Source organism: Lithobates pipiens, unplaced genomic scaffold (assembly GCF_037356315.1).
Source record: "Lithobates pipiens isolate NorthernLeopardFrog02 unplaced genomic scaffold, aLitPip1_a1.2 Scaffold_18, whole genome shotgun sequence".
NCBI classification, from domain to species: domain Eukaryota; kingdom Metazoa; phylum Chordata; class Amphibia; order Anura; family Ranidae; genus Lithobates; species Lithobates pipiens.
Window position 1 is genome coordinate 283,867,188 of NW_027507758.1, and position 23,668 is coordinate 283,890,855.

General features: G+C 45.1%; 1 protein-coding gene across 1 annotated transcript in view; it reads right to left on the minus strand.

The window, feature by feature from the left end:
- The window catches only part of RFX6 (regulatory factor X6), a 176,131-nt gene that overhangs the window by 129,990 nt on the left and 22,473 nt on the right, over positions 1 to 23,668 (minus strand). Inside the window, exon 4 of the mRNA XM_077487064.1 lies at positions 1,936 to 1,997. Coding sequence (XP_077343190.1) covers positions 1,936 to 1,997 — 62 coding nt within the window. The remainder of the gene's footprint in view (positions 1 to 1,935; positions 1,998 to 23,668) is intronic.

The following is a 23,668-nucleotide window of genomic DNA, read 5'->3' on the forward strand; positions in this document are numbered from 1 at the left end:
AACACTTGCCTACTGGGTACCTTTAACCCCTTCTTCCTGTCCAGGCAATTTTCAGGTTTCAGCGCTGTCACATTTTATGACAATTGCGCGATCATGCAATACTGTACCCAAACAAAATTGTTATAATTTTTTTCATACAAATAGAGCTTTCTTTTGGTGGTATTTGATCACCACAGGGTTTTTTATTTGTTGCTAAACAAAGGAAAAAAGACTGAAAATATTGAAAAAAAACAAAAACATAATTTGTTATAACATTTTTAAAATTTTTCCTTTACTTATGTACGCTGATGAGGCTACACTGTTGGGCACTTATAGGCTGCACCTACGGGCACTGATGGGTACTGATGAGGTGGCAATGATGGTACTGATTGGTGGCACTGATGAGTGGCACTGATGAGGAGGCACTGATGAGGCTGCTTTGATAGGTGGCACTGATGGGCACTGATAGATGGCACTGATAGACAACAATGATGGGCACTGATAGATGGCACTGATAGGCAGCACTGATAGGTGACACTGATGGGCAGCACTGATGGTCAATGATTGGCAGCACTGGTGGGCATTGATTGGCAGCACTGGTGGGCACTGATTGATAGAACTGCTGGGCACTCTTGGGACTGCACTGATAATCAGGACAGTCCTGAACACAAAGAACATCCTTCAAAAGTGCATATACAAAGCAAATGCAGAAATATAAAAAAAAATAGATAAGTAAAAAAAAAATCGCTAGAGAATTAGAATAGAGGTTTGGGAGTCTGGTCCCCCACCAAGACCCATCAAGAGAAAGGAGCACTTGGACTATCTCGGTACACATATAGATTCTTGTGTGTATTTTGTATTTGTTATTGCCTAAATTACATTATTTTGTGAGGCCACCCATTTCTCGCTAGAGAATTAATATTAAACATATACCGTAAATAACAGTGCTTATGTGACCAATAATTTGTGCTTTTCAATAAAAATAAGAAAGTGTAATGTCTGAATAATCAATGAGTGTTGTGGCCAAAAGTCCATGCCACTAATCAGATCACATTAATCTCCCCTGTTCAAAAGTATTAAATAATAAATAAATAAAAAATAAAAATAGATCAATATGGTGCTCAAGATGCTCAATGTGGATGAATCCCTTGGGAGACTGCCTCCTCTAGTTAGTAATAACCACCAATGTTCCGAATGGGGTACATCAAAAGTTAAAAGCATGGCATACCGGGTAAAATCATCCTAAAAAGAAACTGAAAGCAGCCAACATAGTGTAATACCGCGAGATGAATCACTTTATTGTACACTGGAGAGGTACTTACAAGCAGATACGGAGAAAGCACAAGCAAAGAGTGGCACACTTCTCAGAGTCTGAGGGCATGATGACATCACAGGCCAAGCCCCACCCAATGCTTTTCACTCCCAATAAGCATCATCGGGGGATGGACCAACATGGAGGTTTTTTTTTTTTTTTTTCATATATTCAGACAGTTAGAGAGCTGTCTCCTATATTTTAAATGTACACCCAGCCCAAAAATATTTTCTATATATACAACACTTGGTAAACACACACTAACACATGGTTTGCAGCAGATGCCTTAATTCTGAATGGCATTCTAATGCACAAAAGCCTGACTTTAAACTATTTTTTCATCTGAACTGAACATCTCTTGTGTGGGCCCAAAACAGAACAAAATTAATACATGATCATTTACAACATCCACTTCCATCCCTGCTCTTTAGAATCCTATCTGATATTGAACAAATATTGTAATCTTTTTGTAAGTAACATAAAAAGCAACTGACTCTACAAGCAGTAGTTTATGTTGACTGGAACAAAGCCTTGCAATTTGTGGTTGGCCACTGTTGATTGGCTGAATTCTGCTTGTTTGTTGGGGGCAAACATAATCATTATGAAGCATTTATAAAAATACAGTTATAAAATACTGGTCTTACTTTGAATGTCCTCTGGTGCCCAGTCTTCTTGTGGTCAGAAGGGGAAACTTCTGTCGAATTGTCTAAAAACATACATACAAGACATGAGAGCCTACATTTTCCAGTTATGTTTTAAATGAAAAATACAGTACTGCTTTATTTTAAGTAACCAGAGCAATTATGCAATGGAGACTGTGTGGAGGTTGTACAAAGATAGGACTAATTTTTAAATATCAAGACAGCAACGAGATCCCAACATAAGTGCCAATTTTCTATAACTTCTTTCAATAATGTCTCCTGCTTTTCCCTTGCACACTTGTTTTACTTTTTTTTTCCATAGGTTACTTAGGATGTCCACTAAGGATGAGCTGAACACCCCCCTGTTCGGTTCGCACCAGAACCTGCGAACAGACCTAAACTTTGTGTGAACTTTAGAACCCTATTAAAGACTATGGGACTCGAACGTTCAAAATCGAAAGTGCTCATTTTAAAGGCCATTATGCAAGTTACTGTCCTAAAAAGTGTTTGGGGACCTGGGTCCTGCCCCAGGGGACATGGATCAATGCAAAAAAAGTTTTAAAAATGGCAGTTTTTTCGGGAGCAGTGATTTTAATAATGATTAAAGTGAAACAATAAAAGTGTAATATTCCTTTAAATTTCATACATGGGGGGTGTCTATAGAATGCCTGTGAAGGGACGCATGTTTCCTGTGCTTAGAACTGTCCCTGCACAAAGTGAAATTTCTGCAGAAAAAAAAGTCCTTTAAAATCACTCGCGGCTATAATGAATTGTCGGCTCCCGTAATACAGAGAACACTCATTGAAAGTCATTGATAAAAAAAAAAGCGTGAGGTTCCCCCAAATTCAATTACCGGGCCCTTCAGGTCTGGTATGGATATTAAGGGCAACCTCGTGTCAAATTTAAAAAACAAATTGACGTGGGGGTCCCCCTAAAAATCCATACCAGACCCTTTATCCGAGCACGCAAACTGGCAGGCCGCAGGAAAAGAGGGAGAACTGTCGGAGACACTGCGGGATGCCGGCACCTGACGTTTCTTATATGAGGAGGGTGGGGCCACCCGTCACCTGACTCCGCCCCCCTCTGATGCTAGTGAGGGAAGCCGGGCTTCCCCAATGACTTATGGGTGACCCCACCCCCCTCTGATGTAACGGAAACCTGTGATAAGTCAAATTGTACAGCCTGCTGACTTTCATGGACTGACAGTCCTTTCATTAATTGAAACAATATGTGGTTTATGTAATAATTAGGTGTCCATCAAACCCTATTATCATCCTATAGGGGAGAATGGAAGTGTTGTACTAAACACTGTGCCATCCTCATTTTTTCGAAGTCTTAAGCCACGTACACACGATCGGACTTTCCGACGGGAAATGTGCGATGCAGGCTGTTGGTGGAAAATCCGACCGTGTATATGCTCTATCGGACAATTGTTGGATTTTCCGCAAACAAATGTTGGCTAGCAAGTTTTAAAATTTTCCGCGGACAAATGTCTATTGTCGGATTTTCCGAGCGTGTGTTCACAAGTCCGTCGGACAAAAGTCCAAAGTACAAACACACATGCTCGGAAGCAAGGACGAGCCAGAAGCGGTCTTGTAAACTATCATTCATGATGGAGAATTAACATTTGTGACATGGCAAATTAGGAAATCTCAAAATGCAGTGCACATTTTCTTCTTTAATGGGATAATAATGAAGCTGCTTTGCTGGGGATACTGATGGAGTTATTGCAAACTCATTTCCAAGGGCTTTTTTTTCTAGTGTTATCAAGAATAATATTGTTATTTTTATTTTATTTTTTATTTGGACGAGACAACATTATCTCGTAGTTTTTAAGATCAAAGATACAACTATGTTGATGTCCCTTATCAATTTTACATTGTATATTTTTAAATGTAACTGCCTACTCCCAAACTGTCATTTGAAGTAAAACAAATAGCCAAATAAAATATATAATATATAACAAATAAAATTAGACATGCTATCTGCCAATAGAACTTAACCAAAAAGTGCATTCTATGCATCCAAAAATATAGAAAATATAGCAAATCAAATCATTATTCAACCAAAAAAATAATGTCAAAGCAATAACTCCAAGGCCAATAATAAATAACACGTTATCTCCTCTGATTCCGCAACATGGCTGGTTGACGATCAGCCGTTCAGAAACAAACTGAAAAGAGCAAACTGAAAAGCATGAACTGAAAAAGCGTGAAATGAAAAGTGTGAAATGAAATGCGCAAATCAACACTCACCAAACTTCTACTAACACAAAATTAGCAGAAGGAGCCCAAAGGGTGGCACTAAAGAGCTGAAAAACAATGTAGTATGTCACTAAGTTTGTATTTGTTGGCCAACAATTGTGTGGCTGTGTGTATGCAAGACAAGTTTGGGCCAACGCCCTTCAAACAAAAGTCCACGGTTTTGTTGGCCACCAATCCGATCATGTGTATGAGGCTTAAGTCTTAACAAAGTGGTTAGAAAATCTAATTTCTGCCCTAGGCATTCATGCTTAAAGCAGGCCACACACTATGAACATTTTAGCCAGATCCTGATAACTGAAATACTCTGTGTGGGTATCCCAGTGGCTGCCTGCCCATCTTTCAATTGCAAAATGGAAGGAGCCGAATTGAAAATATTTTAAGCTGAACAGTAGCTGCATCCAATCAGATGCAGTCACCGGTTAGGTAATACAATGGGTGCAGTGGGAGATTCATTCATTCACACTGTATAGCATGGTTTTAGAAATATTTTTGATTTTTTTCCTGGTCACACTAACAAATGAGAAAATAAAAATTAGTTAGACACCAAACATGCCTAAGACAAGAGCCCATAATTCTGATAAACTAGACTGAATTTACTCTGCAAATGAATTGTACTGTGCACAGAGTCAAAGGCTAGGCGCATATTGCTAAGTATTTTCATTTTTTATATAAAAAGTCATACAGTAGAGCAGTGATAGGCCCCTTTCACACATGCGGACATTATGTCCGTATTTCATCCATCCGTTTGCGGATGAAATATGGACATACATGCACCCCTATGAGATAGCGGGTGTCTGCGGATGAACATCCGCAGACACCCGCTATTGTCCGCCTCCGCTATTGTCCGATTCTGCAGACGGAGGAAAATCCTATTTTTCTATCCGTCTGCAGAGCGGATCGGATGAACATGGACAAACGGTCCGTGTTCATCTGATCCCCCATAGAGGAGAGCGGAGAGCTGACAGGGCGGTCCCTGCACAGTGTGCCAGGACCGCCCTGTTATCCGCCGACTCAGCGGGGACAACGGAGCGATCCTCGCTGAGGAAGCGGATCATCACGGGGCGGATCATTACTGATCCGTCCCGTTTGAAAGGGGCCATATGCAATTAGTGGACCTCCAGCTGTTGCAAAACTACAAGTCCCATGAGGCATAGCAAGACTCTGACAGCCACAAGCATGACACCCAAAGGCAGAGGCATGATGGGACTTGAAGTTTTGCAACAAATGGAGGTTCGCTAATTGAATATCCCTGCAGTAGAGGGAGTTACAAAGGTCAAATGTTTACCAAACATGATACAGATACAAAGGCATAAAATACCTGCGGACCAAAAATGCACAAATCATTATTCTATAACTTTAGAGGTACATCACATTTCAGTATATTTATATTACAAGCTGATAATTAAGTTGTCAGAAGGAAAATTTAAAAACTAACAAAAATAGGTGCACCCAAGTGTCTAAAAGATTGGACCATTTTAGGAAGTTGGAAAGGGGGGGAGGAAAACACACAGGATACCTTCTGTGTACCATTCATTATTTCAAAGGGCAAGGAAAAAGTACCATTACCCTTGATCTGAGCCAATGGCCTAGAGTATACAGCTCTGATCCAAATCATTGTCCATTTGCTGAGACTAATATGTTTGATAGTCAGTTCCATGAACGTCCAATCCATCAGGTCAAGTGCTTTTTCTGCATTGATGGAAAGCAATAAGATTGGAGTATGCTTTGATTGGGCTAGAGGACATTGAAGTAGAGGACATCAATGGTCTTGATTACTTTATCCTGGGCCTCTCTGGTAGATATAAAGCCAACCTGAGCATGATGGATAATTTTTTGATAATTTTTCAACAGTTTTACATCCACATTGAGCAGGGAAATCAGGAAATAATTAGGGACAATACAGGGAGTCTTTACCCATCTTGAGAATTAATGTGATGTGGGCCATCAATGAGTCCAATGAGTCCCCTCTGCATTGAAGGCTTTTGAGCTTCACATAATATTACAATGTCACAGGTATGGGGGTTGTTCTGTTTGAAATATTCAGTCATTCTTTATGCATCTCTGTCATTACTTGACAGTCCTGCAGTAAAGTGTTGTTTATTTGCCATGACCACTATTTGTTTAAGTATTTTTTAATTTTAAACCTGTCAATTTTAATTCTGTTTATTTTACTGCTGCTTATTGTCTGTTTTTTAACATCTTTACTGTAAATATTTTATTACACTGTTTTTCTTTTTCCATTAAAATTATATCTTACATATTTTACAATTGCTATGTTGAACCTCTGAGCGTTTAAATCAGAAATTAAATAATCTTTACCTCCATGAGGGCTTTGTGTAACTCTGTTACATTCCTTTCTGAACATGGCAGTGAATGACACAGACATTTCATAAAAGTTAGAACTGCAATAGCAAATGCTGTGAACTGTGTATTTCCATTAAAACACATGGTGGCTGCAACCACTTGTTTGTGTAAAGGATTAACTGTGGCGTTAACGGATGATTGCTGGTGCTTTGATTGTTTCCCTGCTACCTGGGCAATCTCTGCACAGGTTAAGGCTGAGATTTTAATATGTCCCACCCTATACATATGAACATTTTGTAAGATGTGCAAATATCATTGAATGTTCTTTTTCTGTACAATGCCAGCAAGAATTCCATATTCAGAAAATAGCATATAATTGTGCATTTTTCTAAGCAAGGGCACCAAAAATATTAGTATGAGCATAGCTAATTAAAGAAAAAACACAATATTTTAACGTTAACATTTTTAAACAGCCATTGCCAGAGATAGAATAAGAAACAACATTAAGGTCTCATGCACACTGGACGTTAAAATAACGTTATAGAAACGACAGTAGCTTTGCAATGAGTTTTTCAAATTTTTTCAACTTTTTTCAGCTTTTTTCAATGTTTTTGCAATAGCACTTTTTAGCGTTTATTGGTGCTTTCTAGCATTTTTCCGCTATATCTTTTTTTGTGGTTTTTATTTTTTTGAAGAATGGATAAAAAACTTTAAAAAACGCTGGTGAGCAACATTTTTGAGCATGGATCAACGTTTATCAGCATTTATCAGCTGAAAAACGTCTCTCAGAATCCACTCGTTTTGGGGGTTTTTTACTGCTAAAAAACACCACTGCCCAAAACTTCTGATAACAGCCCATGTGTGCATGGACAAATAGGATAACATGATGGAGAGTTTAATGACTGTACTGAATATTTAGTGAATGTCACAATCACTGCTTTATAAATATTCCCCACATAGTTTACAAATGTAATATTTATGTACACTACCAGCTGTTACTAAGCACAATAAAGCAATCTTTATCTGTACCATTACCAAATGTATTACAGTAAAAGCTCCTAGCTGTAAAGTAATCATTTCAGTGATTTTTACAATCATATTAATAAAATAAGTGCAGTAGAGCAGCCCTTAGTAGCTCTAACCAGCCCAGGTATACTTGACCTTCTGGCAAATTCTAAAATTACAAGATTTTCAGCCACCTGCCAACAGTTTATTACTTCTCTGCCTCTTATATTTAATTTCCTTTCTGACACATATGATATACCCAAACATGCTCATTGTTTAGAACTGAAAACCTCAGAAAAGTACAAACTAGGCAATTATTTGCTGCCAATATCTACTGACCTGAAATATTATTAGTTTGATCAGAAAAGTGACATTACATCAATGTCTTGGAGAAGTCCATTATCTAACAGAAACATTAGTCTTGCGTTAACCAGTTTTTACTTTTTGTCTCACGAGTACATTCACTGCTGAGTCTCTTTTTTCACTTAGTAAAAATCTTTAAAAAGTAGTCCTAGTCAGCACATATCACATTTCCTCATTCACATTGTGGGGCTGATTTACTAAAGGCAAAAATACTGTGTGCTTTGCTAAATGCTGTTGCACTCTACAAGAGCAGTTGCCCAAGGGCTTTGTAATTGAGCAGAAGCTCTGCTGACTTTCATCATCCAATCACGTACAAGCAAAAATGCATTTTTTTTCCTTGTATGTGATTGGATATTCTTTGCAGAGTGAAGCTTTACCTCACTTACTAAGCTTTGAAGCAACTGCACTGATGGTGTTTTTCTTCTAAGCACAAGAACAAAAATGTAATATATGCTGTGGAACTTCTTTCTTTGTTACTGCTTTATTATCCTTCTGCAATGTGGACAGGGTTAAACTGAATATTCATTAATGCAGAAGTCCAGCAGCCATCTTTTAGGAGACAAGGGGAGAAAAGCAGCACCTACTAAATGTTGTATTGAAGCACAACCCATTTATTCACATATTAAGTCTTGAGCATGGCATACCATAATGGTATCTTCTTGCTGTATCCCTGGTCAGTCATACTGTGTCCTAAGGTCAGCTACAAGAACGCTGAAAGGGTGCCACGGTTTGATAGGTGGCTGGATGCTGACACTCCAGTGACAGTTCAGACGTGGACCCGGAAGTGATGTCAGTGAGAGATCGCTCCCTGTTGATGGGAAGATACAGGGAGGGATATGGTCATAGGAAAGAGTACACATGCTCTGAACATGTGCCACACCCCTCTGATGTCACTCCCAGGTCCACATCTGAGCTGTCACTCGAGTCCTCCCACCCATCGAGCTAAGGAGCATCAGGAACCACTGGAGCACTGGGGGCACCCTGCTGGCATTTTTGTAGCTGACCTTATGACATAGTAGGACCAACCAGGGATACAACTGGAAGATACCATTATGATATGCCATGCTCAAGACTTTTAATATGTGAGTTGTTAACCTTCTGAATAAATGTGTTGTGCTACAATACTTCACTTAGTAGGCACTGCTTTTCTCCCCTTGATTTTTACAGAGCCGCTTCTACTCCTGCAAGCTTGCAGCCACGGTGTAGTTCTAGGATGAGTTCTTCAAAGACTGCCCCCCTCTTTTCATATTACAGAATGACTATCATCGAACCAACAAAAAACAAGAAACAAAAAACAAGAAAACCATACACAACCAAACTGAGTTAACTACAAAATGTATTGGGCATAAACCACTAAAAGATGTACATAAAAACGACAAAATGTCCTCATATCCCCGTGATCACTCAAGAAAAAAACACGTAAACTTCCACCCAAGTAAACCCCACCCTAAGACTGGGACCAGAATATACCATCCCTCACAAAATAAAATGAGGGGTAGGGGATGCAGTCCCAGCAGGGAGCTGAGCCCACCCTCCCCAAAGGAACTCCTTGTATACAGACCCTAAACCACCCAGCCAGGGACCATGTATGAACCCACTCCTAATGGATGCACTGCTTCACCTTAAAGCCACAATGGGTGGGTGAGGCACTGCCCCATAGTAGAGCAAGGGTGCATAACCCCGATCAAACCGGCCAGCTTACTTTTACCCCTACCAAACACACCCACAGTCCAACGTCAGTCAGTCAAAAGGGTATCAGTCAGTGACTAGTGATGGAGCCCATATGGCCATTATTGAATGTTCTCAAAAAGTCCTCCAGTGTCCTGCTGGTTAACGTTGGTATCAAAAGGTGAGTAAGTCAACCATGCACACAGTCCAGACTAATAGGGGTGTGGTGAGGAATAAAGGAGATAGAGCAGTATATATGAACGGCAGGAAGATGACTATCATTGAACTCACTATAGCTCTTTGCATTTTTTATCTCCCACTCACTGGCTTGTTCTCTTCCAGCTTAGCGCACCACTTTGTTGTTCTTGTAATGCTTTTTTATGGAGCGTCTTCAGTGAAGGGGCCAGCCATCTTGGCTGTGTCTGGAGCAATATCATCCTCTTGAGGTGAAGATTTTTTTTATACCTGATTGGACACTTTTTATGCACTGGACACTTAAAAAAAAAATACATATACTGTGTATATACAGTATCTCACAAAAGTGCGTACATCCCTCACATTTTTGTAAATATTTTATTCTATCTTTTCATGTGACAACACTGAATAAATTACACTTTGCTACAATGTAAAGTACTGAGTGTACAGCTTGTATAACAGTGTACATTTGCTGTCCCCTTGTCAGGGTTAGGCTCAGCTCTCCCTTCTTAGTGCTCAGGTTGCTCAGCTGTCGGTTAATTGCCAGCACTCTTCGTTCCACAGTCCCTCACCTGGTAAAAAGGAAAGTGAGAGAAAATCACTCCCCCATAGAATAATTTTAACGGAAGCATTTTTCTGTCACTGAGGTAAGCACAACCACAAGAAGGTATATCAAAAAATATAATTTATTACAAAGCGTACATGATTAAAAATAGATACAATAATAACATTTGTCATATGTGTATTAGACCAGAGTTGATACTCAATCCAAAGAGCTTGAACAGATGCTTGTGAATATGGATAGCCAGCCCATTTTACAGGCTAGTTATCTGCTTCTTCGGGGCTGTTCACCATGCATCTATATCATTGTCCAAGTTATAAAAAGATATAACATTAGTATCAAAATAGCAAAATGTAATTACCATATTCCCAATATTAACAATATTTTATTAAAGTGCTCACCAGTGGCCAGTTTGATTTACATTCTTGTGGTTGTGCTTACCTCAGTCACAGAAAAATGCATCCGTTAAAATCCCATTCCTCTATGAGGGAGTGATTTTCTCTCTCTCTCACTTTTCTTTTTACTTTACACAACTGGGATGTGGATGTAATATTCTGTCCCTAGAATCTGTCCAACAAAATCTTTTACATATATTCTAGTGGCACACCTGGTGTTCATTTCCTGCTCTTCAGTCCAGCCGACAGCCAGCTCCTTCTGGCTATTTAAACTGCCTGGCTCATTTATTCAGCGCCTGCGCCTTGGTCAACATATCTAGAGACTCTCTGCTGCGTTCCTGTTGAAGACTTGTCTGGCTTACGTCCCTTCTGGTTCCTGATCCTGTCTGTTGCCTCCGACCACATTGATCTTTGGCCTCCTGATTTCCTGGCTAGTTCTGACTATGTTTATTATTTGTACTATTTTTACCACTGTACACCTAAAGCTACCCCAATTGCTGCTGTTCTGCTAATCCTATACTGCAGGCAGCTGCAGTCATTACAGTCGGTGTACTGTGTCATCTGCACAGTGTTCACTTAAAGCTACCCCAATTGCTGGTGTTCTGCTGATCCTATACCACAGGCAGGCAGCTGCAGCAATTACAATCTGTGTATTGTGCCACCTGCACAGTGTACACCTAAAGCTATCCCAATTGCTGGTGTTCTGATGTTCCTATTCCACAGGCAGGCAGCTGCAACAATTACAGTCAGTGTATTGTACCACCTGCACAGTGTACACCTAAAGCTACCCCAATTGCTGGTGTTCTGCTGCTCCTATACCACAGGTAGGGATGAGCTTCGTGTTCGAGTCGAACGCATGTTCGACTCGAACATCGGTCGTTCGTGCGTTCGCCGAATTCCGAACGTTTGGGCCATTCGCGGAAAAATTCGTGTGGCCCACAATGCACTGCGATGGAGCAATGCATTGCTGTCTCACGATTGGCCAAGCATGCACTGTGACCCCGCATGCTTGGCCAATCGCAGCGCCAGCAGCGAGGAGAGCCATGGTTGGCCAAAGGCATCCTGCCTGTGGCCAATCATAGCTCAGGCTGTGTAGTGCACGCCCCACACTATATAAGGCCGCCATTAAGGCGGCCTCGTGTAGTGTGTTGGCGTCTGAAGCAGTGGGTGTTCTGTGTACCTTCAACACAGTTACACACCAATCGTTTTTGGCTGATTTACTATCTTGCTCTTGTGTAGTGGTTACTGTCTGTGCCCTGACCGCAGTATACACCACTATATTCACCTCACCTATATAGCTAGTGATCTAGCTTTAATAATAGAGCTTGCAGTCAGTAGTGTTAGTGCGTGCTGTCTGCGTGCTCTGTACCCAGTACATACCACTATATACACCTACAAAGCTGTTCTCTATTTGAGCCCGATTGTCATCTGCAGGAGTTATTGGAAGTTGTGTGTGCTTCCAGCACAGCACATTATACATCTGTATATACCCCTTTAACTCTGCTGTTTTCTGGTTATTGTCTGCGTGCCCTGACCGCAGTATACACCGTGATATTCACCTCACCTATATAGCTAGTGGTCCATCTTTAACAATAGAGCTTGCAGTCAGTAGTGTCACTCAGGAGATAGTGCGTGCTGTGTGCGTGCTCTGTACCCAGTACATACCGCTATAATCCACCTACATAGCTGTTCTCTATTTGGGCCCGATTGTCATCTGCAGGAGTTATTGGAAGTTGTGTGTGCTTCCAGCACAGCACAGTATACATCTGTATATACCCCTTTAACTCTGCTGTTTTCTGGTTATTGTCTGCGTGCCCTGACCGCAGTATACACCGTGATATTCACCTCACCTATATAGCTAGTGGTCCATCTTTAACAATAGAGCTTGCAGTCAGTAGTGTCACTCAGGAGATAGTGCGTGCTGTGTGCGTGCTCTGTACCCAGTACATACCGCTATAATCCACCTACATAGCTGTTCTCTATTTGGGCCCAATTGTCATCTGCAGGAGTTATTGGAAGTTGTGTGTGCTTCCAGCACAGCACAGTATACATCTGTATATACCCCTTTAACTCTGCTGTTCTATAAAAAAGGCATCTGCAGGAGTTAGTGGGTGTTGTGTGCCTCCAGCACAATATAAACTACCCAACTACTGTTTTACCCAACTCCCTTCAGGCCATTACCATGTCTGGAAGGCCAGCAAGGAGAGGCAGACAGGCGCGAGCCGATAAAAGAGGGCAAGCAGGCTCTGTGTCTAGAGACAACAGTGCTGGTCGTGGACGCGGTGCATTGTCATCAGCACGTGGCCATGGGACATGCTTGTCCTTCTTTTCTGCAGCTGGACATGTTGAACCACAACATGCCAACGACTTGGTAGAGTGGATGACCAAGCCCTCTTCATCCTCCTCATCCTCTCTCACCCAGTCTCAGGGTAGTAGAAAAGCAGCTGCCAACACATCGTCGTCCCTCCTCTCAATGTCATCATCAGTGACTCCTTCCCTAGACCCACCACGTCCTCCTGAGGAGTCTCCTGAACTCTTTGAGCACAGTGTTGGGTACATGCTCCAGGAGGATGCCCAGTGTTTGGTGGGCTCTGATGATGACACTCAGCTAGAGGAAGGCAGTAGCGTGAGCGCAGAGAGAGAGGATGCTCAAGAAGCACAGCAATCTGGCAGTCATGTTCCACAAGCTGCAGCATACTGCCAGGTTTGCTACAGCGATGAAGAGGGAGGGGATGATGAGGGCACTGACTCCACGTGGGTGCCTGGAAGGAGGGAGGAGGAGGAGGAGGAGGAGGCACATGTCCAACGAGGCAGGATGCCCTCCGGGGGCCAGCTTAGGGGCAGCACACCGACTGAATCACACCGCAGAGCTCCGCCTGCGCAGAGCGCTTCCTCTGCGCGTTATTCTAAAAGTTCTTTGGTGTGGGCCTTTTTTGAAACGAGTGCATCAGATCGCACCGCTGCTATTTGCAACATATGTCTCAAGCGTATCTCACGTGGCCAAAACATCAGCCGCTTGGGCACCACATGCTTGACCAGACATATGTTGACCTGCCATGCAGCTTGTTGGCAAGCATACCTCAAAGACCCACACCAAAGAACAAAGCGGACCTCTCCTTGCTCCTCATCAGCTGGCATCTCCAACCCCACTAGACCTTCAGTCCTCTCTGAAACCTGCTCTGAGAGGAATGAAGGTGTAGAATTAGGTGTGTCACAGCCAAGTGCTTCCGGGAACTCTGCTAGTGGTACATCCACGTCCGATTATAGCAGGCAAATGTCCCTGCCCCAGCTGCTGGACCGGCAGAAGAAATTTACTCCCAGCCATCCACATGCCCAGCGGTTGAATGCTAGCTTGGCTAAATTGCTAGCACTTCAACTGCTGCCTTTTCAGTTGGTAGACTCGGCCCCTTTCCGTGAGTTTGTACAATGTGCGGTTCCTCAGTGGCAGGTCCCCAAACGCCACTTTTTCTCACGGAAGGCGATTCCGGCTCTCTACCGGCATGTGGAAGACAATGTCCTTGCCTCGCTGGACAGGGCGGTCAGCGGTAAGGTGCATATTACCGCTGACTCATGGTCCAGCAGGCATGGACAGGGACGTTACCTGTCTTTCACGGCCCATTGGGTCACTCTTCTGGCTGCTGGGAAGGATGCAGGACAAGGTGCAGTAGTGTTGGAGGTTGTTTCGCCACCACGCCTCCAAAATGCTACTATTGGTTGTGACACACCTCTCTCCTCCACCCTCTCCTCTTCTTCTTCCTCCATGGCCTCTTCCAGTGCTCTGTCCTCAGAACCAGCGGTGCTCCATAGGCGTTGCAGGGGCTACGCAAGTACGCAGGCAAAACGATGCCATGCCGTGCTTGCGCTGGTTTGTTTGGGGGACAGGAGCCACACTGGGGCGGATGTTTTGTCAGCTCTGCAGGGGCAGGCCGAGAGGTGGTTGACGCCACGCCAGCTTAAGCCAGGAATGGTGGTTTGCGACAATGGCACCAACCTCCTCTCCGCCCTCCGACAGGGACAACTGACCAATGTGCCCTGTGTAGCTCACGTCCTTAACCTGGTGGTGCAGCGGTTCTTGGGCAGGTACCCCGGCTTACAGGATGTCCTGAAACAGGCCAGGAGAGTCTGTGTGCATTTCCGCCGATCATTTAATGCCTGTGCTCGGCTGGCTGAGCTCCAAAAGGAGTTGAACCTGCCCAAGAACCGCCTTATATGTGACATGCCTACCAGATGGAACTCAACATTGGCCATGCTGCAGCGGCTGCACACGCAGCAGAGGGCCATCAATGAGTACCTGTGCGACTACGGCACCAGGACAGGGTCAGGGGAGCTTGGTTTTTTCTCACCACGCCAGTGGGGCATGATCAGGGATGCATGCACTGTCCTGTCACCGTTTGAGGAGGCCACAAGGATGGTGAGCAGTGACAGTGCATGCATCAGTGACACTGTACCTCTTGTCCACCTCTTGGAGCATACGCTGTGTGGAATAATGGACAGGGCACTTGAGGCAGAACAGAGGCAGGAAGAGGAGGACTTCCTTGCCTCTCAAGGCCCCCTTTATCCAGACAGTGTTCCTGCTGTGCCACCCATCACACAGGAAGAGGGTGAGGAGGAGGAAGAGGAGGAGGAGGATGATTGTGTCAGCATGGAGGTGGAGGCTGGCACTCAGCATCAGCAGCAGCAGCAGCAGTCTTGTAGGGATGATTTACAGTCCCAAGAAACACGTGGACTTGTACGTGGCTGGGAGGAGGTAGCTGCGGATCATGTTGTCCTTAGTGACCCAGAGGACTCCGGACCGAATGCCTCAGCTAACCTACGCTGCATGGCCTCCCTGATCCTGCAAAGCCTGCGGAAGGATCCTCGTATTCTTCGGATCAAGGAGAGGGACCATTACTGGCTGGCCACTCTCCTTGATCCACGGTACAAGGGTAAGGTTGCCGACCTTATCTTGCCATCGCAGAGGGAGCAGAGGATGAGACATCTCCGGGAGGCCTTGCAGAAAGCTCTGTGCAACGCGTTCCCAGAGACTGGGAGGTCACAAACTCCTGGTCCTGGACAACGTGTTGCTGAGGCATCAGTCAGAAGGAGCGGTGGAGAAGGTGGCCGTCTGACTGATGCTTTCAGACAATTTTTTAGTCTGCAGCCCCAAGGTATGATTGGTTCCAGCACCCATCGCCAGCGTCTAATTTACATGGTGCAGGAATACCTAGGGGCAAGGTCAGACTTGGACACCTTTCCCACTGAAAATCCTCTGGCTTACTGGGTCTTGAGGATGGATCACTGGCCAGAGCTTGCACAGTATGCAATTGAGCTACTGGCCTGTCCTGCATCCAGCGTTCTTTCGGAACGCACCTTCAGTGCTGCTGGTGGCTTCGTTACCGATCACAGGGTGCGCCTGTCCACCGAATCAGTTGATCGACTGACCTTCATCAAGATGAATCAGTCTTGGATCACCCACAGCTACCAAGCACCTGAAGCTGATGTAACCGAATAATTTTTTTTGAAATACCACATCCCTTCAAGACTGCCTATGCTGATGCTGAGTGACTGTCCTGTTATGTTGATTGTCTATCCTCTTCCTCCTCCGCTGATATGTTGGAAGAACATTTTTGGTTCTGGGTGATGCCAGCAGCCCAATTTTTCTGCCCCTGTTTAACAGGGGCGTTTAAGTACAATTTTTGATGCAATGCTTTGCAGCAGGGCTAATTCCTGCAATAAAACTACAGTATATGGCAGAGGTTGCAGTGTGATGGCACCAGTGCCTAAGGCCCAATTTTTCTGCCCCTGTTTAACAGGGGCGTTTAAGTACAATTTTTGATGCAATGCTTTGCAGCAGGGCTAATTCCTGCAATAAAACTACAGTATATGGCAGAGGTTGCAGTGTGATGGCACCAGTGCCTAAGGCCCAATTTTTCTGCCCCTGTTTAACAGGGGCGTTTAAGTACAATTTTTGATGCAATGCTTTGCAGCAGGGCTAATTCCTGCAATAAAACTAGAGTATATGGCAGAGGTTGCAGTGTGATGGCACCAGTGCCTAAGGCCCAATTTTTCTGCCCCTGTTTAACAGGGGCGTTTAAGTACAATTTTTGATGCAATGCTTTGCAGCAGGGCTAATTCCTGCAATAAAACTACAGTATATGGCAGAGGTTGCAGTGTGATGGCACCAGTGCCTAAGGCCCAATTTTTCTGCCCCTGTTTAACAGGGACATGTAATTACAATTCTTGATATAATATTTCACAGGAGGGCCCCTTCCTGTGCCCACCCAGAGTAACGGTGAGGACTTATAGTGTTGTGGCACCAGCACCACAACCACCAAAGGTCAATTTTTCTACCACTGTTCGACAATGGCATGTAATTACAATTCTTGATATAATCGTTCACAGCAGGGCGCTCCAGCGCCCACCAAGAGTCACTTTGAGGGCTTACAATGTTGTGGCAAAACCAACACCTTGTTCCGCCATTTCTGCAGAGCATATAGGGCAGGCCCCTACTTTCAAACATCCAATTTACAAACATCTCCTACTTGCAAACGGAAGGAGACAACAGCAAGTGAGATGAAAAAAGATGGACGACAAAACAAATTATACAGGGGTGATAACCCTTCCCTATGTTTTCCAAAAAGCTTAAAAATAGTTTTTTTGACTGGAGCTACACTTTAAAAATGTACCAGTTGAAAATTACAAACAGATTCAACTTAACACAACAAACCTACACAGTCCCTGTCTTGTTTGCACCACCTGTATACTGCTGTTCTGAGTATATAGGGCCTGGGGGCCACACACATTTCCTTTTTTTAATATGGGTACGGGGTTCCCCTTAATATGCGTACAAGACCCAAATAGGCTGGTAATGGGCAGGGAGGGCTACCCATGCCATTTTTCTGAATGATTTTCAACCATATTGCAGGAACCAGATATAACATTAAAACCGCAAGCAGTTTTAAATGGTGTTATTTCCGTTTAATGTCATTTTGTGCAGGGACTGTTCTAAACACGGGAAACACGTGGCACTTCACAGGCATACTACAGACACCCCCCAGGCACCATATTTAAAGGAATATTTCATTTTTTTTTTTCACTTTAATCGTCATTAAAATCAGTGTTCCCGCCAAAACGGCCGCTTTTAAAACTTTTTATTGCATTGACCCATGTCCCCTGAGGCAGGAGTCAGGTCCCCAAACCCTTTTTAGGACAGTATCTTGCATATCAGCCGTTAAAATTAGCACTTTCCATTTCGAACGTTCGAGTCCCATAGACTTCAATGGGGTTCTAACGTTCATTACGAACGCGGGGTCCGTTCGAAAGTTCTGGTGCGAACCGAACCGGGGGGTGTTCGGCTCATCCCTAACCACAGGCAGGCAGCTGCAGCAATTACAGTCAGTGTATTGTACCACCTGCACAGTGTACATCTAAAGCTACCCCAATTGCTGGTGTTCTGCTAATCCTATACCGCAGGCAGCTGCGGTCATTACAGTCAGTGTACTGTGTCATCTGCACAGTGTGCACTTAAAGCTACCCCAATTGCTGGTGTTCTGCTGCTCCCATACTGCAGGCAGCTGCAGTACAGTAATTACAGTTGGTATATTGTGTCATCTGCACAGTGTACACATAAAGCTTCCCCAATTGCTGGTGTTCTGCTGATACTATCCGCAGGCAGCTGTAGCAATTACAGTCGGTGTATTGTGCCATCTGCACATTGTGCACCTAAAGCTACCCCAATTGCTGCTGTTCTGCTGATCCTATACCACAGGCAGGCAGCTGCAGCAATTACAGTTGGTGTATTGTGCCACCTGCAAAATGTACACCTAAAGCTACCCCAATTGCTGGTGTTCTGCTAATCCTATACCGCAGGCAGCTGCAGTCATTACAGTCGGTGTACTGTGTCATCTGCACAGTGTGCACTTAAAGCAGGGGTGTCCAAACTTTTTTCAAAGAGGGCCGGATTTGATGAAGTGAACATGGGCGAGGGCTGACCATTTTGCCTGACATTCTTTGAACCGTTAAAATTTGGTCTAAGTGTGTTCGTTCGAGCTCTAATACACTGCCCAACAAGAATTCTCTTGCCTTTGTGGCTGTGTGTGGGAAGAGATGAGCTTGGGCGTATTTGTACATACTGTGTTAATTGGCGTATAACAAAGCATATATATCTTTTGTGGCCCCGGCCCCATTTTTTTTTCCTGAAACTTTCCTCTTAAAGTGAAAGTGCGTACCTTCACTTTAAGAGGGAAGTTTCAGGAAAAGAAAATGTTTAAATAAAGAACTGTGAAGCAAAATAATTGTCAGTGCCCACCAATGCAGCCTAATCAGTGCACATCTGCAGACCCACCATTGCCAAGAATGTAGCCTCACCATTGCCAAGAATGTAGCCTCACCATTGCCAGGAACACACCCACCACAGCCAGGAATGCACCCACCACAGCCAGGAATGCACCCACCACAGCCAGGAATGCCCCCACCATAGCCAGGAATGCCCCATCATAGCCAGGAATGCCCTATCATAACCAGGAATGCCCCATCATAGCCATTAACGCCTCCCCATTGCCAGGGACGCAGCACCATTGCCAGGGACGCAACACCATTGCCAGGGATGCAGCACCATTGCCAGGAATGCCTCACCATTGCCAGGAATGCCTCCCCATTGCCAGGAATACCTCACCTGGAATGGCTCACCATTGCCAGGAATGCAGCACCATTGCCAGGAATGCCTCACCATTGCCAGGAATGCCTCACCATTGCCAGGAATGCAGCACCATTGCCAGGAATGCAGCACCATTGCCAGGAATGCAGCAACATTGCCAGGAATGCAGCACCATTGCCAGGAATGCCTCACCATTGCCAGGAATGCCTCCCCATTGCCAGGAATGCCTCACCATTGCCAGGAACGCAGCACCACTACCAGGAATGCAGCACCATTGCCAGGAATGCAGCACCATTGCCAGGAATGCAGCAACATTGCCAGGAATGCAGCACCATTGCCAGGAATGCCTCACCATTGCCAGGAATGCCTCACCATTGCCAGGAATGCAGCACCATTGCCAGGAACGCCTCACCATTGCCAGGAACGCAGCACCATTGTCATGAACGCAGCACCATTGCCAGGAACGCAGCACCATTGCCAGGAACGCAGCACCATTGCCAGGAACACAGCACCATTGCCAGGAATGCACTGACGAGCGCCAAAGGAGAATTTTCCTGTTTACACGGCGGCTTGTTTAATAGAAAGTCCCACCTCCTTTGATGGACAGAACAGTCGTCCAATGGCAGTGCAGGAGAAGGACTTCCTATTACAGAGGCCGTCCGTAAACAGGAAATTCTCCTGTGTACGGCGCTCGGTCCTGTCCTCCCTGTACCTTCCGAAGCATATATATCTTTTGTGGCCCCGGCGCTGGGAGATCGTCGGGGGCCGCAAAAGATATGTATGTCCAAATAACCAGGCGGGCCGTTCAAAACCGGGCCGCGGGCTGGACTTTGGACATGCCTGACTTAAAGCTACTCCAATTGCTGGTGTTCTGCTGATCCTGTCCGCAGGCAGCTGTAGCAGTTACAGTCGGTGTATTGTGCCATCTGCATAGTGTGCACCTAAAGCTACCACAATTGCTGGTGTTCTGCTGATCCTATACCACTGGCAGCTGCAGTAATTACAGTCCGTGTATGTGTCATCTGCACAGTGTACACCTAAAGCTACCCCAATTGCTGCTGTTCTGCTAATCCTATACTGCAGGCAGCTGCAGTCATTACAGTCGGTGTACTGTGTCATCTGCACAGTGTGCACTTAAAGCTACCCCAATTGCTGGTGTTCTGCTGATCCTATACCACAGGCAGGCATCTGCAGCAATTACAATCGGTATATTGTGCCACCTGCACCGTGTACACCTAAAGCTATCCCAATTGCTGGTGTTCTGCTGATCCTATCCACAGGCAATTGTAGCAATTACAGTCAGTGTATTGTGCCATCTGCACAGTGTGCACCTAAAGCTACCCAATTTCTGGTGTTCTGCTGATCCTATACCACTGGCAGGCAGCTGCAGCAATTACAGTCAGTGTATTGTGCCACCTATGCAGTGTACGCCTAAAGCTACCCCAATTGCTGGTGTTCTGCTGATCCTATACCACAGGCAGGTAGCTGCAGCAATTACAGTCGGTGTATTGTGCCACCTGCACAGTGTGCACCTAAAGTTACCCCAATTGCTGGTGTTCTGCTGATCCTATACCACAGGCAGGCAGCTTCAGCAATTACAGTCAGTGTATTGTGCCACCTGCACAGTGTGCACATAAAGCTTACCCATTTGCTGGTGTTCCGCTGATCCTGTCCCTAGGCAGCTGTAGCAATTACAGTCGGTGTATTGTGCCATCTGCAATGTGTGCACCTAAAGCTACCACAATTGCTGGTGTTCTGCTGATCCTATACCACTGGCAGCTGCAGTAATTACAGTCCGTGTATGTGTCATCTGCACAGTGTACACCTAAAGCTACCCCAATTGCTGCTGTTCTGCTAATCCTATACTGCAGGCAGCTGCAGTCATTACAGTCGGTGTACTGTGTCATCTGCACAGTGTGCACTTAAAGCTACCCCAATTGCTGGTGTTCTGCTGATCCTATACCACAGGCAGGCATCTGCAGCAATTACAATCAGTGTATTGTGCCACCTGCACACAGTGTACACCTAAATCTATCCCAATTGCTGGTGTTCTGCTGATCCTATTCGCAGGCAACTGTAGCAATTACAGTCAGTGTATTGTGCCATCTGCACAGTGTGCACCTAAAGCTACCCCAATTTCTGGTGTTCTGCTGATCCTATACCACTGGCAGGCAGCTGCAGCAATTACAGTCAGTGTATTGTGCCACCCATACAGTGTACGCCTAAAGCTACCCCAATTGCTGGTTTTCTGCTGCTCCTATACCATAGGCAGGCAGCTACAGCAATTGCAGTCAGTGTATTGTGCCACCTGCACAGTGTACACCTAAAGCTACCCCAATTGCTGGTGTTCTGCTGCTCCTATACCACAGGCAGGCAGCTGCAGCAATTACAGTCAGTGTATTGTGCCACCTGCACAGTGTACACCTAAAGCTACCCCAATTGCTGGTGTTCTGCTGATTCTATACCACAGGCAGGCAGCTGCAGAAATTACAGTCAGTGTATTGTGCCACCTGCACAGTGTACACCTAAAGCTACGCCAATTGCTGGTGTTCTGCTGCTCCTATACCACAGGCAGCTGCAGCAATTACAGTTGGTGTATTGTGCCACCTGCACAGTGTACACCTAAAGCTACCCGAATTTCTGGTGTTCTGCTCTCCTATACCACAGGCAGGTAGCTGCAGCAATTACAGTTGGTGTATTGTGCCACCTGCTTAGTGTACACCTAAAGCTACCCCAATTGCTGGTGTTCTGATGCTCCTATACCACAGGCTGGCAGCTGCAGCAATTACAGTCAGTGTATTGTGTCACCTGCACAGTGTACACCTAAAGCTACCCCAATTGCTGGTGTTCTGCTGCTCCTATACCACAGGCAGGCAGTTGCTGCAATTATAGTTGGTGTATTGTGCCACCTGCACAGTGTGCACCTAAAACTACCCCAGTTGCTGGTGTTCTGATCTTATCCGCAGGCAACTGTAACAATTACAGTCGGTGTATTGTGCCATCTGCACAGTGTGCAACTAAAACTACCCCAATTGCTGGTGTTCTACTGATCCTATACCACTGGCAGCTGCAGTAATTACAGTCTGTGTATGTGTCATCTGCACAGTGTGCACTTAAAGCTACCCCAATTGCTGGTGTTCTGCTGATCCTATAATGCAGGTAGCTGTAGTAATTACAATCGGTGTATTGTGTCATCTGCACAGTGTGCACCTAAAGCTTCCCCAATTGCTGGTATTCTGCTGCTCCAATACCGCAGGCAGCTGCAGTAATTACAGTCGGTGTACTGTGTCATCTGCACAGTGTGCACTTAAAGCTTCCCCAAATGCTGGTGTTCTGCTGATCCTATCCGCAGGCAGCTGTAGCAATTACAGTCGGTGTATTGTGCCATCTGCACAGTTTGCACCTAAAGCTACCCCAATTGCTAGTGTTCTCATACTAATAATACTATAGGCAGGCAGTTGATTCTGCTAGCTGCAGTATATCAGTATACATCCCAGCTTTTTGCAGCTACATCTCCCTGCAGGCTATTAGTATGTCTGGAAGGCCAAAAAGAAGAGGCAGACAGTCACGAGCCAATAAAAGAGTGCAAGCAGGCTCTGTGTCCAGAGGCAACAGTGCTGGTCATGGACACGGTGCATACTCATCAGTATATGGCCATGGGACACACTTGTCCTTATTTTTGGCAGCTGGACATGTTGAGACGCAACATACTGAAGACTTGGTAGAGTGGATGACCAATCCGTCCTCAATTCCTCACCCTCTCTCACCCAGGCTCAGGGTACTGGCAAAGCAGCTGCCAACACAGCCTCTTCTCTCGGCTCAATGGCATCAGTCACTCCTTCCCTAGCACCACCATGGACTCCTGAGGAGTCCACCCAAACTGTTTGGGCACAGTGTTGGGTACATGCTCCATGAGGATGCCCAGCGTTTTGAAGGCTCTGATGATGAAACCAAGCTTGAGGAAGGCAGTAATGTGAGCCCAGAGAGAGGGGATGCCCAAGAAGGACAGCAATCTGGAAGTCATGATCCCCCAGCTGCAGCATACTGCCAGGTTTGCTCCAGTGATGAGGAGGGAGGGGATGATGGGGTAACTGACTCCACATAGGTGCCTCATAGGAGAGAGGAGGAGGAGGAGGCACATCTCCAATGAGGTAGGATGCCCTCCAGGGGCCAGCTTAAGGGCAGAACACCGACTGCATCACACAGCAGAGCCGCAGGGTGCTGCCTCTGCGTGTTATTCCAAAAGTTCTTTGGTGTGGGCTTTTTTGAGATGAATGCATCAGATCGCACCGCTGCTATTTGCAACATATGTCTCAAGCGTATCTCGCGTGGCCAAAACTTTAGC